The 17,485-nt window shown below is 38.3% G+C and overlaps 2 protein-coding genes across 2 annotated transcripts; one reads left to right on the forward strand and one right to left on the reverse strand.

Moving 5' to 3' along the window:
• Positions 1-2,174: 2,174 nt before the first annotated feature.
• Positions 2,175-4,546, forward strand: si:dkeyp-74b6.2 (cerebellin-1). Its single transcript, XM_052561829.1, has 3 exons — positions 2,175-2,683; positions 2,780-2,899; positions 3,660-4,546. Exons 1-3 carry the CDS (start codon positions 2,426-2,428, stop codon positions 3,855-3,857), a joined length of 576 nt encoding a protein of 191 aa, XP_052417789.1. The 5' UTR covers positions 2,175-2,425; the 3' UTR covers positions 3,858-4,546.
• Positions 4,547-8,489: 3,943 nt separating this feature from the next.
• Positions 8,490-16,990, reverse strand: LOC127962248 (receptor-interacting serine/threonine-protein kinase 3). The gene is made up of 11 exons (XM_052561795.1): positions 16,593-16,990; positions 15,156-15,477; positions 14,097-14,245; positions 12,989-13,038; positions 12,768-12,923; positions 12,582-12,664; positions 11,255-11,312; positions 10,306-10,355; positions 10,020-10,136; positions 9,906-9,924; positions 8,490-9,601 (listed from the first exon to the last, which is right to left on the reverse strand). Exons 1-11 carry the CDS (start codon positions 16,748-16,750, stop codon positions 9,450-9,452), a joined length of 1,314 nt encoding a protein of 437 aa, XP_052417755.1. The 5' UTR covers positions 16,751-16,990; the 3' UTR covers positions 8,490-9,449.
• Positions 16,991-17,485: the final 495 nt, after the last annotated feature.

A 17,485-nucleotide genomic window follows, 5' to 3' on the forward strand; every position in this document is an offset into this window, starting at 1 on the left:
GCGTCATTGGTTGGAGGATTTGGAGGAACCTTTTATAGTCTGGACTGACCATAAGAACCTTGAATACATCAGTTATGCTAAAAGGTTCAATTCTAGGCAAGCTTGGTGGGCCTTATTTTTCAGTCGTTTATTTTTGATAAATCTGAATGCCCGTTGTCTCCTGAGTCTATAGTGCCACATGACATCGTGGTATTTGGTATGACTTGGGAGATCGAGTCGAAGGTCCGTAAGGCTTTAAAAGGGGTAACGCCTCTGCCTGGATGCCCACCGAGTAGTTTATTTGTGCCAGAAGAATTACGGTCCGAGGTCATCCGTTGGGGCCATTGTTCCAAAGTAGCTTGTCATCCAGGGGTAAATCGTACAGTATTTCTTGTCAAACAGCGGTTCTGGTGGCACTCTATGGCCCGGAATATACGTCCTTTTGTTTTGGCTTGCTCTGTCTGTGCCACTTCTAAGGTTTCCAATCGACCCCCTGCTGGACTCCTTCAGCCGCTGTCAGTTCGTTCGAGACCCTGGTCCCACATTTTGCTAGATTTTGTTTCGGGACTCCCGCCATTGCAAGGTAACACGGTAGTTTTGACCGTGGTGGACCGGTTCTCGAAGGCAACTCATTTTGTTCCTCTGCCCAAATTACCCTCAGCCAGAGAAACAGCGGTTGCTGTCGTCTTTCGTATTCATGGTAGATGTGGTCTCTGACAGGGGGCCTCAGTTTGTTTCCAAATTTTGGAAAGAATTTTTTCGTTTGTTAGGGGCGACTGTTAGTCTTTCTTCTGGGTTTCATCCCCAGAGTAATGGTCAGACGGAGAGTGTCAACCAAGATTTGTCTCAAAACCCATCCACTTGGAGTCAGCAACTCTCATGGGTGGAGTACGCACTCAGTTCTTTACCAGTGTCATCCACGGGCCTATCTCCGTTTGAGTGTAGCATAAGTCACCAGCCACCTATCTTTCAGAGTATGGAATCCAAAGTCGCGGTCCCCTCTGCTCACGCCTTTGTCCAGAGGTGCCACTGCACCTGGAGGAGGGCTAGAGAAGCCATCCTCCTGGTGGGGGCACACACCAAGGCCCAGGCCGATCGCCACCCATCTACGTCATTGGTCAAAAAGTGTGGCTTTCATCTAAAGATATTCCTCTCCGTTCCGTCTGTAAGAAGCTTGCTCCCAAATTTATCGGCCCGTTTACTGTCACCAAGATTATTAGTCCAGTGGCAGTACGCCTCAAACTTCCTCCTGTTCATAGACTTCAGTTCAGCATTCAACACAATCATCCCTCAACAGCATCGTTGACTTTATTGCAAAAAAATGCACAGACACTATTTAAACTGAACAGAGATGACATCACCGAATTCAATGATGAACTGCCTTTAACTATCATTTTGCATTATTGACACTGTTTTCCTAATGAATGTTGTTCAGTTGCTTTGACGCAATGTATTTTGTTTAAAGCGCTATATAAATAAAGGTGACTTGACTTGACTTAATGAAAATAAAACGCTCATTGTCTTCTGGTTGTTTAAAGATAAAGAAATAAAGTAACTGATTTAAAGAGTAGAAAGATCGCTGTATTTCAAATCAGTTTGAATGATGGGCAACTTTGGCAAGAACAGCTCTGATCCAAACCCTGTTGCGATGCTGTAAGATAAAAAACCTGAAAGCCTGCACATCTCCACTGTTCCTTGATAATTTAAAGTTCTCTAGTTAAATATAAATACTTAACTTACAGATATCAATTTTTTTTTTTTTTTTTTTAAATGTTTAAAAAGGAGGGACAGTTTGGCATTTCCTCCATCTCACTCTAAATCCACAGCGAAACTCCATTTTTGCCACCCAGTTGTTGGCAACAACTCTTCTATCAGCACCATGATACCTTAAAATACTGCCTATGCAGACAGTGCACTAGGTTTAGGTTCAGAGCCACAGAGAGATGGACGGGATGTGATTGTCCGGTGATGGAGTGACAGTGAACCTTTAGCACTGAAGGTAAGATGATATTTGATGTTTAATAAGCTTTAATGATTTTAGTTCAGTGAGAGAGATGCGCTATAGAGATGAATGCAGACACAATGTGTGTGTGTGTGTGTGTGTTGGAATGTTTCAGAAGCATGATGGGAAGGCAGATGGTCTCTTCACGAGGGACGTCTGGTCCAGATGGCCGGTGTGTGAGTGTGTGTGAGTGTGTATTGTGGTGGTCCAGTGACTTACAGCACACGCAAATGCTGAAGTCAAAACCATCGTATGCGTATCTGCACACGAGTCTTCAGATGTGCTCTTCTCCGTCTGCATGTGCTGTTGTCTAGTTGAGTGGTCTGGAAGGGAAGGTCCTTGTTCACTAGTGGGTCACTGCTGGATATTTCTGCGTTTGCTCTGGACCTGCAGGTAAAGCAGTGGAGGCAGGCAGTGAAACGAGCTAAACATCCACGTGTTCAGATGAGCGGCACACGGTTAGCTCTTCTCTGTCTGATGGGCCCCCTGCTGGTTCGGGGTCAGAATGACACGGAGCCCATCGTGCTGGAAGGGAAGTGTTTAGTCGTTTGTGACTCCACACCGACCACAGAACCTGCTGGGAATGCTTTGGGAATGTCGGTGCGCTCCGGAAACGGCCGCATCGCCTTCTCGGCTGTGAGGAACAACAACCACGAACCGTCTGAGATGAGCAACCGCACCATGACCATATACTTCGACCAGGTAATGATGCATGGATCATATGATCATTCCTCTATCAGCAGCAGCTAGTGCTATAACAGACCCAATGCTTTCCATGTGTCTTTCTTATTCCATCAGGTTCTGGTGAACGTTGGGAGTCATTTCGATCCGGCACGGAGCGTTTTCGTGGCTCCTAGAAAAGGAGTGTATAGCTTCAGTTTCAATGTGGTGAAAGTTTACAACAGACAAACTATACAGGTGTGTCAAAAGATCCATTTATAAACACTTGACGCAGAGCCGCATGGAGAAAAAAATAACAGATATCTAAAAATGAAAATGAGATGAAAATGTGTTCATCATTCAAGATTAGGATGAGTTTGTGTCTTCATCGGGTTTGTAGAAATGTAGCACTGCATCAGTGTCTCATCAATGGATGCTCTGCAGTGAATGGGTGCCGTCAGAATGAGAGTCTGATAAAAACATCACAATAATCCACAGCACTCCAGTCCATCAGTGAACATCTGGAGAAGACAAAGGATAAAACAAATCCAGCATTAAGATGATTTTAACTCAAACACATAGAGTCAATAATCATAATAACACTTCCTCCAGTGAAGAAGTGTTCTGGTCTGAATCAGGAGAGAAATCTGCACAGATCAAGCAGCGTTTAAACAGATCTAATAACAAATATGTGAGAGACAACAGCAGATGCACTTTTTCACTGTTGTACCCATTCACGGCAGGGCATCCGCTGGTGTGAGAATGCTACATTCTTTCATTTTTGTCTGAATTAATTTTTTGTTTAAACTTTTTAGTGACAACAGATGACAAAAAAAAAAAAAAAAACCCGCCACATTTAACAGTTTCCAACTAGTTTTTCTTTTCAGCATGACATCTAAAAGCCACCATACACTGTACGAAAACATTCCTGTTCATTGCACAGATGTGATTTTAAATCCAGTTGCTATTATTATTAAAGATTGTAAGGATTCCTTTCTTCCTGGCTCTCCGTGTCCAGGTGAGCCTGGTGTTGAACGGCTGGCCGGTGATCTCAGCGTTTGCTGGTGATCAGGATGTGACGCGGGAGGCAGCGACCAACGCCGGGCTGGTTACGATGGAGAGAGGAGACAAGGCCTACCTCAAACTGGAGAGAGGAAACCTGATGGGCGGCTGGAAATACTCCACCTTCTCCGGCTTCCTGGTCTTTCCCTCTTAGAAGGAAGTCCATGCAGAAAACTGATAAGAAGCGCACGTTCAGCAGAAGGACATGTTCACAAGTTCATAAGTGTTCAGACAAGGATGCTTCTTCTGTTCTTGTACTTACACACCCTGCCGGGCTTCTTTTCTATATGCATGAACCTGCTTGATGCACGTTATATGGCACTATCCACTAACAAGATACATAATGGAGTGTAAAAATATTCCCTTTTGACAGATAATCAGTGAAGAGTGTTAAACCAGAAGATTGTGGTGATCATCATCAACCTCAGGACGTCAAACTAAATATTATATAATATGTTGCGCAATCTTTTCATTTTGAATTTGAAACTTTGCAATTCTGTAACTTGCATTTGGGACATTTTTGGTATTTTCAATTAAAATTAAATAAAGATTAAGGCACACACACACTAGTTAAGGGAAACAAGCATGCACTAAAGAAAAATTGTAAAATCCAGAGGGGAAAAAAAATAAATATATATATATATATATATATATATATTCTTTTTAGTGATGGAGTATTTTACATATATTTTTGCAAACAAAGCATTGGGCAGATCAGGTATGATTTTAATAGTTTGATGCACGTGTGAAAGTCGTGACATCTGAGATTGAATGGGACATAACTGATGTTTAAAGTGAATTATTCCAACTGTACAATAAAATTCTGATGTGTTGAAGCATGAATGAGTCTACATTGGAGCATCTTCTGTTTTTGACCAACAGATGAAAGAATACGGTGATCATAAAACCATCCTTATTGGCAGGAATTAATTTTCTGGTGAATCCCTACATGGTGGACTTCCATAAAACATCCTAAGGCAAGACACTAGTGTAAAAAAAAAACTAAAAACATCCAAACTACACATATAAGTGTTTACTTTTGTCTGTGGACTTCAGTTACAGTACATATCTTTAATAGTCTTTTATCTTCACTGCAGCAAACACCAAACTCAGCAGATTTATTACTCTCTATATTCTGAAGGTTTCTACTGATGGGTTTGTTCATATATCATTTGCCTGATTTCATACAATATTTTATTCCTGGTGGTAAAATTGTATTTGTTTTCTGGTTTACTAAGACAAAACAATTACTACTTCCACAATCGTGTTAAAGTATGTAGATATCTATTAGTTATCATTTCTATTCTGTAGTGTCTCGCCTGTGAAACGAGTCATGGTTTCATTCTGCCATGAAGGTCAGAGAGTAAATGGACACAAATGGCTGCAGAGTCTATTTATCATCATTATCCACCATCTGTTGTTCTGGCCACAGACGCCAGAGCCAAAAAAGCGACTTCCTCCAGGATATTCAATGACAGCACATGTCCTGTTTCTGGCTTCAAATGATCATGGTGTGAATATATGGAAATATAGCATATTCTTTTTAAAGGGAGCTTTAAAGGGACAGCTCACCCAAAAACGGAGATAGTTTGAAGAATGTTGGTAGGTAAACAGTTGAAGGTAGCCATTGACTTCCATAGTATGAAAAGAATACAATGGACCTTTTTGACATTTCCGGGTCTCTCAGCACCAGAAGCTGTCATATATTTGTATATATATATATATATATATATATATTTATATATATATATATATCTATAGCTGTCATATAGCTGAATATATTTTTTATATTCCATTTGCTCAAATAGCAAAAGAGAAACACAAGTTTTAATCAAAAGAAACAAATGAGAGAGACTGACAACGGCAGTCAGAGTGGTCAAATTTTCCATCCCTCTCATAGATTCTGTCGTGCATTAAAAACACCCATTTCCACCACTGAATAAAAATAAATAGAAAAGGGTAATTGCAACTTTTTATCTCACAATTTTTTTTTTCTCAGCATTGTGAGATATAAACTCACAAATCTGAGAACATATCAGTACATACAAGGGGTGGAATCACACTTGTGGGTGAGTAAATGTGGGTTAATCCATAACTAAAAGTTCCTTTTAAAAGTAAAGCATTACAATATTGCGTTACTCCCTAAAAAGTAACTTATTATGTTACTTAGTTACATTTTTGTGATACATTATGTTAATTTTGCTTTACTTTCACGTTACTTTTTAAATATGAGCAGGGCTTGATGGTTTTCATATAAGTTCTATTCATAGTCCATGTCAAAGCCCTTTCACGCTAAAGGGTAAAATTAAAAGGAAACAAAGTAACTGGTGTTACTTTTTTGAAAAAGTAACTCCGATATTTTCTTGTAAATTAAAAAGGAAAGCATTACTTTACTAGTTACTTGAAAAAAGTAATCCGAATGCTAAACTCTCGTTACCCCTTACACTGCATGGCTTCATTAACAGTGCAAATTCTCTGAGACAATGAAATTACGTCAACATATGCTGATAATGCTATGTAACTGTCTTAAATTATTCCTTTAATATTACTCTTGAAGTGAAGTCAAGTCTGCTTTATTGTCAATTCTTCCACATGTACAGTACATACATACAGATAATCGAAATACAGATAACATTAGCATTAAAGCCTAAAAATCTAGATCAAATATAAAATAAAAAGATACAGCTATACAATAAGGGAATGCAAAAAAGACATATAATTAAATAAAGCAGCGCAAGGCACATGGCAGATGGAGTGCAAACCAGTGAAGTGAACAAACAAACAAAAAAGATTTTTAGTGCAAAAGAGGCTTATTCAGTCTGATTAAAGTAACAAATGGCTCAAGAGCAGTTATTTTATTGAACTGACTGATGAGGTAGTAGAATGACGTCAGTTCCATGCGGAATGAAGAAGTGAGCAGACCAAGGTTGGAAGGACCTGGGGATTTGTGTTGTAGTTGTGTGACGGTGTGCAGTCGTGGGTCAGCAAAGTAAAGAGGAGGGGGCTCAGCACACATCCTTGGGGGGCCCGAGTGTTCAGTGTGATGGTGCTGGATGTGTTGCTGCCGACCCGTACTGCCTGAGGTCTTCCAGTCAGAAAGTCCAACAACCCAGCTGGACCAGTTTGTGAATGAGTTGTTGAGGGATGATTGTGTTGAATGCTGAACTGAAGTCAATGAACAGCATTTTGACATATGAGTCCTTTTTGTCCAGATGTGTGTTAGTGCTGAGTGGACGGCAGTGGAGATGGCATCATCGGTCGACCGGTTGGAACGATATGCAAACTGGAAGGGGTCCAGGGAGGGGGGAAGGCAGACTTGATGTGGTGCATGACTAGCCGTTCAAAGCACTTCATGAGGATGGGGGTAAGTGCAACAGGACGGTAGTCATTGAAGCCCAGAGATGTTGTCAGGACCCGGAGCTTTGCGGGCATTTATCCTGCTGAAGGATCTCCTCACGCTGTCTGGGGTCAGCGTCATCACCTGGTCGCCGGGAGGAGGTGGAGTCTTCTGTGCAGTGGTGCTGTTTTGTTGCTCAAAGCGAGCGAAGAAGGTGTTCAGCTCGTTCAGCAGAGAGATATTGTTGTAACAGGTCCATGGTGGGGGCTTGTAGTCCGTAATGGTCTGTATCCCCTGCCACAGGTTCCTAGTGTCTCTGCTGTCACTGAATTGGTGAGCTATCCTCCTGGAGCGCTGTCTCTTAGCCTCTCTGATGCAGCGGGACAGGTTGGCCCTGGCTGTTCTCAGGTCCACCTCATCTCCAGTCTATAGACCTCCCCTGTCATCCACAGCTTCTGATTGGCCCGGACATCCCGTTACATCATCAAAACTCTTGTAGCCTGTATAGTTAAAAAATGTAAAAAGGTTAAAAAATATATATATAAACCTGTGCTCGAGATAAAGTTGCTCTTAATTTCCATTGATGACTGCAGTGTTCATTGTTTTAATAATAGGGCTATAATTCATTGTATAAATTAATAGTCATGTTAAAAAAAAAAAAAAAGAAAACATAAAAAAAAATTCTACCATTTTTTACCATGTTTTCCTGCCAGTTGGCACTGAGAGTGACTGACACTGGATGGATAGAAACAAAAAATACTACATAGCCTAGATATATGTGTATGTGTGTGTGTGTGTGTGTGTGTGTGTGTGTGTGTGTGTGTATAAAGCCTGTATAAATAACAATAAAATAAAATAATGGAAAAAAAAATACTTTCTCTTTTCTGTGTGCGTTCATACATTGTATACATTTTTGGCATATCTGGCGGTTGGCATTAGAAGTTATATAACTAATAACAGTGGCATATGAGAAGTTTAATAACTGTTTTTTTTTTTTTAGGTGCCTTTTTCGAAGCTGCTGAAAAAAAAAGGTGGCTGAATTTTGTTGTTCTTATTTAGAAAGCTGAAGCTTCTAGGCGTTCATTACTTTCACTCAATTTGATTATTTTTAGCATTCTTCTGCATGTAAAACTACAGTAACTCGCGGAGCTGGCGAGGGTTTTGAGAGAGCTAGTATCGTCAGCTATTTCTGCCTCCAGCCACTCGTTCCACGCGCAGATCACCGGGAGACGCGCGGCACGAGCGGATCCGTGCCCGTTAGATCCGGTGGGACAGATGGAGGACGCTCTGAACGCCAGGATCCCGCTGACTACACGACACGAACCGTCACTCCAGATTATCGCGATGCCTCCTCCGCCATCTGATCATCTCACACACGAGTCACACCTCGGGAAACAAGATAACATTTATCTGAAGGGAAGACAGCACAGAAGATGACTGACGCACACCGGTGTTCTCCTGATCTGATCACCAAAGTCAAATCATTTATTTATTTGGTTGTTTTCTGCATTGTGACAATTCATGAATATAACGCACATGAAGCACAGGCCAGAAAACCGGCACAAATACAATTCAGTACAATTCAGTATATCAATGTCAAGATTTTTCACATTCAATTTAGGAAACCTAGTTATTATTGTATTATTACATATACTGGCAATTGGATGGTGAAGATTTAAATGCATATAATTGTCCTGAAAATGTCACAAACAAAAAAAACAGTGGTTCTGAAAATACATATTCTGCACCAAAATATTAGTCCTTGAGTTTGAGGTAAACTTGAGCTGGGAATGTTCTTCGCTGGTTTCTCCTCCATTCACTCACATTATTTACACCTGCATTTAAGACTTGAGTATTTGAATTGCATATACAATTTCTATTCATTGGATTATGCCGTTATAACTTTGGGCAATAAACTTATTAATGACTTTTATTTGTCAGTCTTACATAAATGAAACAGAAACAGCTGATTTCTGCACCAGTGTGAGTCATTTAATTACATTTTTATACATTTTTTTTTTTAATGTTTTTGTCATATTTATTATTGATTTGTTTTTCTGTACAATTTCTATGCTCAGTCATTTTTATTTCAGTTTTAGAGTTAAGTACCTCAGGTTAAACGAAATGAAAGAGAGATTTAGAAAATAAAATGCATTTTTTTTTTTAAATGCATATAAAAATATACAAATTATACAAAGAAATATATTTATATAAAATACGTTTATAAAAAAAAAAAAAAACATTGCATAGTTTATTACTAATCTGACTTTATGCATGACTAACAAACATGCATCTCATTGAGTTTATTGGGTAGTTAATGTTATACTGTTTAGGCCTAAATCTTTTCAGTGTCCAGCCGTATTTCCCCTGGACTCAGTTATAGACCAAACGGTCTGATCTCTTGAGATGTCACAGAGGTTTCTTCTCTGAGCTGGAGCGAGACGTGCTGACGCTGGAAGGAGCCGTCCAGTGTCTCGTCCGCTGTCTCTGGACTATATTCATGCTGTTGTTGTTGCCGATCTGAACTCCGTAGACGTTGGACATGGTGATGTGAGTTCGGCCTGAGAGGAGAGCAGAAAGAGCAGAAAGAGCAGATCAGATCGGTCACCTCCATCAGCTCCATCTAGTGACAGATCTGGGACTTCTGACCATAAAGGCTTTCTTTTTTAGTTTTTTTTTTGCAAATAAAGGGAACTGCTGTTAGCTTAGAAGTACGATAAGGGGAAATGTTATTTTTTTTTAGAACAAAGAAGTACACTAGTTGTGAAAGCCGGTTTCTGCATGGAGTAAAACATTGTAAAAAGTAATTGTTCTTAGGATTCTGAGTTCACATCCTTTCAGGGATATAAAGTAAAAAAAACTGACCTGGTGTTGAAATCTGGCGCTGTAAGAGAAACACACCGCAGGACGTTAGGAGAAGAGCGCTCAGTGATAGGAAATGTGTTTGTTTGTTTGTTTGTTTGTTTGTTTGTTTCAGACCTGTGTTGTTCTGCCAGACATCACCGGCGGAGCAGCACGAGGAGATGCTTCTGTGAACTCATCTCTGGAGCTCAGATCACCTTTCTTTGAGGACTTTGTGAAACCAGCAGCGGTTTCCTGAAAGATAACGTCTTTAATTTAATATTTCTATACGATAGCAGCTTTAGTTAGAAATACAACTGTATACAATTTAAATGAGTATAAAATGTAAACAAGACATATTTATGTTGATTAAATGGTTTTATTTAGCCGAGATTTGAATGATTTTGATGGAGGTATAACTGACCTGTTTGGGAAGTGGTCCAGTGACGCAGGACGAAACCTGAGGCTGTGCTTCTGAATGAAGAGGATCAAGAAATCAAGAATAATATTTATTCTGAGAGCCAAAATGAGACAGGTTTGACTTCCAAAAATAATACAGTAGAGCAGGACGTCGTTTATTTGTTGGGTGTTAAATTGTGTTAGGCGTAAGTTACTTTAAAATGAATGCATTACAGTATTGTGTTACTCCATAAAATGTAACTAATTGCATTTCTTAGTTACTTTGACATAAATTAATAAATTACATTTAGTGCTGCCAAACCACATACAAAATACGTTTATGTCTGCATAATTTACGTGTTTTCTGTTTATATTTATTATGTATATATATATATATATATATATATATATATATATATATATATATATATATATATATATAGATACACATATACAGTACATATTTTGAAAATAGTAACTACGTCTATAATTTATATCATAAATATATTTAATAAATGGACATAACATATTTATTCTGAAGTATATACATGCATGTGTGTGCTCATATATATATTATAATATAATATATATAGTAATATATAGTAATATATATAATATAGTATTACTACATGTGTGTGCTGTTTATTTATTATATATATATATTATATATCTATATATACAAACTTTTATTTTGGATGTGATTAATCATGATTAATTAGTTTGACAGCACTATTTATGTTACTTTTGCATTATGTGTTTGAGCTGAGCTTGCTGATTTAATTTTAGTGATAAAAAAACAACACGGACACAGTGGAGACGAATAAAAAATAAAATAAAATGTTTTTAAATAAAAGTTTAATTTCAGTTAAACACAAGTTTATAATGTTAAACGGAAGCAAAATAATATATATATATTTTTTTTTTGCAAACAACAGAATTAAAATAATGCGTTATTTATCAAATAAAAAGCATACCATTGTGTGGTTTACGGCTGATCTGGATTGATTTCAAACCGGAACAAATGTCATCCTCCTGCTCATAGGAAAAGATAGTGTTAACTGAGGATAAAAATAAGGCTTAACCTCTTGAGACCCTGTGGCCTCATATGAGGACATTATATTTTTGTGAATTTCTCTGAGTCTGTTCATGCCACAGTTTTAGATCTGGATGTCCTGTACAGAGCACATTCAGGGCTTTTCAGAGATACCAAATGATTGGATGTTTCACATGACCACTCCCTCTCCTTGGTCATCAAAATGTCTGAAATTAATTTAATGACACTCTTATAGAAATATGATAATATTTCTATAATATATTGTAGTTATCATTTAAATCTGTCTAATTTTTAAATTCTGTGTCATAAATCAACATCTCAGAAATATGTTATGGGGTTTCAAATCAAAATATGACTTTCTGTTACTAAACAGGACATTGATTTCATACATGTCCTCAGATGAGGACACCGGGACTAAACGCATGCTTATGACGCATTTTTGGAGACATAACAAATGAATAGAGAAAGAAATTATATTTCAATATTCTATGAAATATTATATATTATTATGAAAATCTTGACAATTATTACTCACATTATTACACTTCTTTTTTCATTACATGTTGCCCCAAAAACACATTTATATGCAAATTAGATTTAGTTTATAGATACATTGTATATAATTAGAAAACCCATTAATGGTAATTTTACACACATTTTGCAGAAAGAAAAATGTTATACTGAATTATTCTGTTATACCATAGTTGAGAATCATCTTTATACAAAGTTTGGTAAAAAAAAAAAAAAAAATCTTGAACATTAAAAATTTATTGGTGATTTAAAAAAATCTATTGTTTTTGCCTATGCATTTTCATTCATGTCTTTTCATTTTTTTTTTAGAAATTGAGTCCCGATGTCCTCTGCCGAGGACATAACATAACTTTATAAATGAAATGCATGAATGCAGAGCACAAGGCTGCACTGGGAAAATCCTGTGTGCGATGCATGACATGCAATGTGCATCTGTGCTTGCAAAGTGAATGAAACTGCTTTGCAGCATTTCACATCATGATAGACCCACTGTCCTCACATGAGGACATCTTTTTTCTGGGAAAACTACTTCCTGTACAAAAACAAATTTTAGGTATTATACTTATTAGGTCCTACATATCCCAAATAGCCAGAAAAATTATAAAATGCACAACAGGCAATCTCTCGGGTTTCAGGAGGTTAAAGAGTGTAAACTTTACTTTCAGCGTGGGATGGAAATGGTGAATAAGCACTGGTTAGAAACACAAAGACCGTACCAGCTGCTTCAGAACATCATGGACGGCATCATTGAGTCTGTGTCTGTGCATCTGAAAGATCTTCTCAGTCGCGTGAACACAGTCTGAAAGTATAATAGTGGGTTACAGATTCATCTTAATAGACTGCTTGAAACTAAAATCTGTTGATATCCGATGCGGTGACACAGTTGAGGGTTGGCGTCTCACCGAGGAAGGACGGTCTGCTTCTGGGCTCCTGATGCCAGCACTCGGTCATGAGCTGCCTCATCTCGTCCAGGCCTTTAACCCCGCGGGGGTCGATGGAGGTCAGGTCAGGTCTGTCCCCCAGAGGGATCCGGAAGCGCACGAGTGTGGACTGAGCTCCTGCGGGACAGACACGAGTGAGAGATGCTGCGGACGCCAGACAGAGATCACTGCGGAATGCGTACCTTCATACGGCTCCTTCCCTGTGACGATGGACCACAGCAGAACGCCGTAACTGCAGAGCAGACCTCACACTTTAGCACACACTACACCTCGTGTCACTTCATTCATGTGTGCCATCTGAATAAATATTCTGTGTTTTATATTGAAGATATGTTAGATGTGTGTACCGGCTCTTTAAGGTTCGCGGCTGTGAAGAATACAGAAGTGAAGTTTCTTTAATTGTATTTGTTTAGTTTATCTCTGAGACATGATTAATGCAGTATATCAGACCAGAGTATGTGCACTGCTTTATTAGACACGGAGCGAGCAAAGCTGAAACTAAGATGTCATTTATTTTATTTGATTCATTTACTTTCCAGATTTTGTAAAATAACATTTTAAGAGACAACCATTTAGCCGAAATTGTAAATAAGTAAAAAAACAACAAAAAAACTAAAATGTTTTTATTGCATGAATAGATGATCAAAATACAAAATGTGTATATATATATATATATATATATTTATTTTTTTTATTTTTTATTTTTTATTTTTTTTATTTTTTTATTTATTTTATTTTATTTTTTTTTCAGATAAAAAAAAAAATGCAAGCGATATAACAATTTAAATCTATATTTTTTTACACATTTGGGCCTTTTTTTTACACTTTCATCAGTCAAGGATGCATTAAATTGATCAAAAGTGAGAGTAAAAACATTTAGAATGTTACACAAATGAACAGCATTTATTTGAAATAGAAATCTTTTGTAACATTTAAAATGTTTTTGAGCTTTCTGTTCATCTGTGAATCCTGAAAAATAAAATACATCACAATTTCCACATAAATATTGTGCAGCACGACTGTGTTCAACATTGATAACAATCAGAAATGTTTCTTGAGCAGTAAATCATCATATTATTCTGATTTCTGAAGATCATGTGACACTGAAGACTGGAGGAATGATGCTGAAAATACAGCGGAGCATCACAGAAATACATTACACTTTAACACAGATTCACAGCATCTGTTTTACATTATAATTGTACTGTATTTTTGATCTGATGCATGCAGCCTGTGTGAGGTAAACCCATGAAACCCCATCTTCAGTGTGTGTGATGTGTCTGTGGTCACCTGTAGACGTCAGTGGCTTTGCTGGCTTTATGGTTGATGGACTGCAGCGCTTCAGGAGGCATGTAGCTCAGCGTTCCTCCATCATCATCCTCATTCTCTCGGCATCTAGAAACGCTCCGAGCCACTCGAGACAGACCGAAATCTGTGAGCTGCGGGGAAAACAAAGCAAGGGTGAATTAAAGTCTCAATGCATTATGCCTGTTTCACACTCAAAGGGCGCTGACAATCGTGATTATACACATTATTTCAAGCAATAACCTGATATGGACACAGATTTTAATATTTTCAACAGTAGCTCTGTGAATTTAACGACGGATGTGTTTTTTAGCAATGCAACACGATCAACTTTTAAAGATTTATTTGGGGGGTGAACCGTCCCTTTAAGACAGTTTCCGTTTCTGTAAGAAAGGTCAAAAGGTCTCATTCCTGGAGGAGTCTGTTTTACGTCTTCGTCTTGGTCTCGTGATCATCTTGTGAGAGTCTGTCTGGACCTGGAGGGGTTTCTCCCGCTCAAGGAGTGAACTACACTCGCTCTTTGTGTTAAAGCGGTGTGGAGGAGCACCACAGAAGATGGTTTGTGGGGATATTCCCAGCTGTATTGTGTCCTACACTCTTCAAGTGACTCTCGATGAGCTTCAACACTGAAAGAGCTGCAGATCCACACAGAAAACAAGGAAGTGGTTCACAGTTGCTTAGATTCAACCGCACAATCTATTAATAATCAAGCCCAGTAGCCTTCATGTAAACACATCAATGAAATCATTTGACCTCGATTACATTTGGATCCAACTGAAGACAGAAGTTTAGAGCTGAGAGAATTCATTTGATCCAAATAAAGACCAACGTGTATTAAAAATGGAATATCACCATTTTTTTTTTTATTGAATTTAATTACGAATAAGAGGATTAATTAAATGGTAAAAAAAAAACATTGGTTTTTATTATATATAATCATAAAGCAGAATCCATAACAATTAACACTGACGACTCAGGAAATAGTTTTGACTACTGTATAGAAACTATATAACGATGTGAGAGTGTGTCTGGATGTGAACTGGCCTTGGCTCGGAGGCTGTCGTCCAGCAGCACGTTACTGGGCTTCAGGTCCAGATGCAGGAGCGGAGGAGACAGATGATGGAGGAAGTTCATGCCCAGGCTGATCTCGTGGGCCATGCGGAAGGTCAAAGGCCACGGCGGCGGCCCGGCCAGCGTCTGCAGCAGATCGGCCACCGAACCCTTGGGCATGAACTCCATCACCAGCCCCGACTGCAGCCGCTCGCCGTCCACACGGCCCTCGTACAAACCCAAGATCCTGATCACGTTAGGATTCCCTCCCTGGAACATCAGGTGCGCTTCCCTCTGGATGGAGGACGCCGAGCTCCTTCAGGAGGAGAAACAAACCAGGCCACATCTTTCTTCATGAAAATACAGTAATGCTCATACATGTACACACACACACACACACACACACAAGTCTGCCATGGTGACCCAGTTTTTGCCAAAACACTGCTTTCACTACACTACAACTATCCCAACACATGTCACATCACGTGTGTATCATTGCTCTTTTATTGATTTTGATTGCTTCTGTTGTCCTCATTTGTAAATCTCTTTGTATAAGTGTCTGCTAAATGACTGAATATACAGGTAAATGGAAATGGAACAGTTTTCACTTTTACATTGCTTGTAAATTTCTCAAATAATTAAAAAGAAAACTAAATGTGACATTTTATTTGAAAATTCCTGAAATATTACATACTTTTGTTTATTTATTTATTCCAAAATATGTGTTTTATATTGTAAAAAAAAAAAATATATATATATATATATATATATATATATATATATATATATATATATATATATATATATATATATATATATATATATATATTTGTGAAGTTGGAAATGAAATAAAGATTACTGGAGTGCCTTTTACAAGAAAATACACTATTTCAGTCTTCTTAATAATACTACACAATTTTTCATCCAGTTCAAGCTACTGGTATTTGTGAAATTTATTAGCAATTTCGTAAAAAAAATTAATATGTCCATTGCATCGATTTATTTATTTATTTTTTACAGTGAGTGTACTTTTTAAATATGAAACACTCACACATGTCAGTTATTAGTATGCTATGGACAACACAATACAACTCATCAAGAGTGGAAACAAACTCCAAGCTACAGTTCTGGACAAAATAAACTAAATGTTACTCTCTTCATTGAAAGTCTCGTGACACAGAGCTCTATCTGTCCTAATGTTCTGGCTCTCAATCTGGTTTTACTGTGCTCACGTGATACAGACAACTTCCCAGTGTCTCAACTTGCCCCCACCTCTCCATTTAACACAATGATCAAAATCATAAAGAATGAGCGCATCTCATGCTACCTGAAGAACAAGTTAACGCACTGTACAATATTAAGATTGGACTGGGCTGTGTAAGCTGTGGTTATCAAGGCAAGCATGTAAGGATGTCCCCGTGCTGTAATTACCCGTGTTTATAATGTAATAACTTTATGGCCACGTCCATCCCCAGGGTCTTGTGCTTGGCCCGGTAGATCTGACCGAATCCGCCGGTTCCGACGCTCCTCCAGCCCTGCAGACATTCATCCCGGATCACCTTGAACCTGATGCACAGAGATTCGTCCATCTCCTCACCGAGCGTCTGATCTACTCAACTACTCAACCGGAGAGTTCTCAAATCGATCATATTCCGTCTGAGTCCGTCCGTTCCTCCGAGTTCCTCGTTAATGGCGACGCTTCCACATCGAGAAGCTCGTTTCACTTCCCTATCACACCAGCGCTTCAGGCGCATCGAGAAGAAGAACACAACACTGCGTCGTTCTCACCTTCCCTCCTTCTCAAATCATATTTATTGGCACACAATGTCAGTCAGTCAAAGGAAAACATGTTCCAAGCACGTTTTTGCTGACGTTGAGCGATTAAACTCTATTTTTGAATGAACGTTCCAAACGTTTTCTTTGTTTTAAGAGCAAACGTCAACAGAAAGTTCCATTTGATAATCTCCAAACATGGAATGAAATATAATAATAATTCTGAAGCAGCTGAAAACTAGAAATATCACTTTGAAAGAAACGTTCTTTGTGTAGCTATTATTTGATAAAGTTATTAAATGTTATTTCCGAATGCTCGCTGAAATTTAATATCATTAAATGTTTCGAAAACATGTTATGTTCGGGTCATGTTAGAGAGACATTAATGTTGTTTTTGAACCACTTCAAACTAATTATAAACAACGAATGTTTCAAATAATGTTCCATAAACATTATTTTCTTTCTGATGTTTTGGGAACATTGTTAAAGACCAGATAGCTCGGAATAAACAGTCTTTTCCTGGAAGAATGTGGAGGTTTCTGAGAACATTC

Source organism: Carassius gibelio, chromosome B7 (assembly GCF_023724105.1).
Source record: "Carassius gibelio isolate Cgi1373 ecotype wild population from Czech Republic chromosome B7, carGib1.2-hapl.c, whole genome shotgun sequence".
Lineage (NCBI taxonomy): Eukaryota > Metazoa > Chordata > Actinopteri > Cypriniformes > Cyprinidae > Carassius > Carassius gibelio.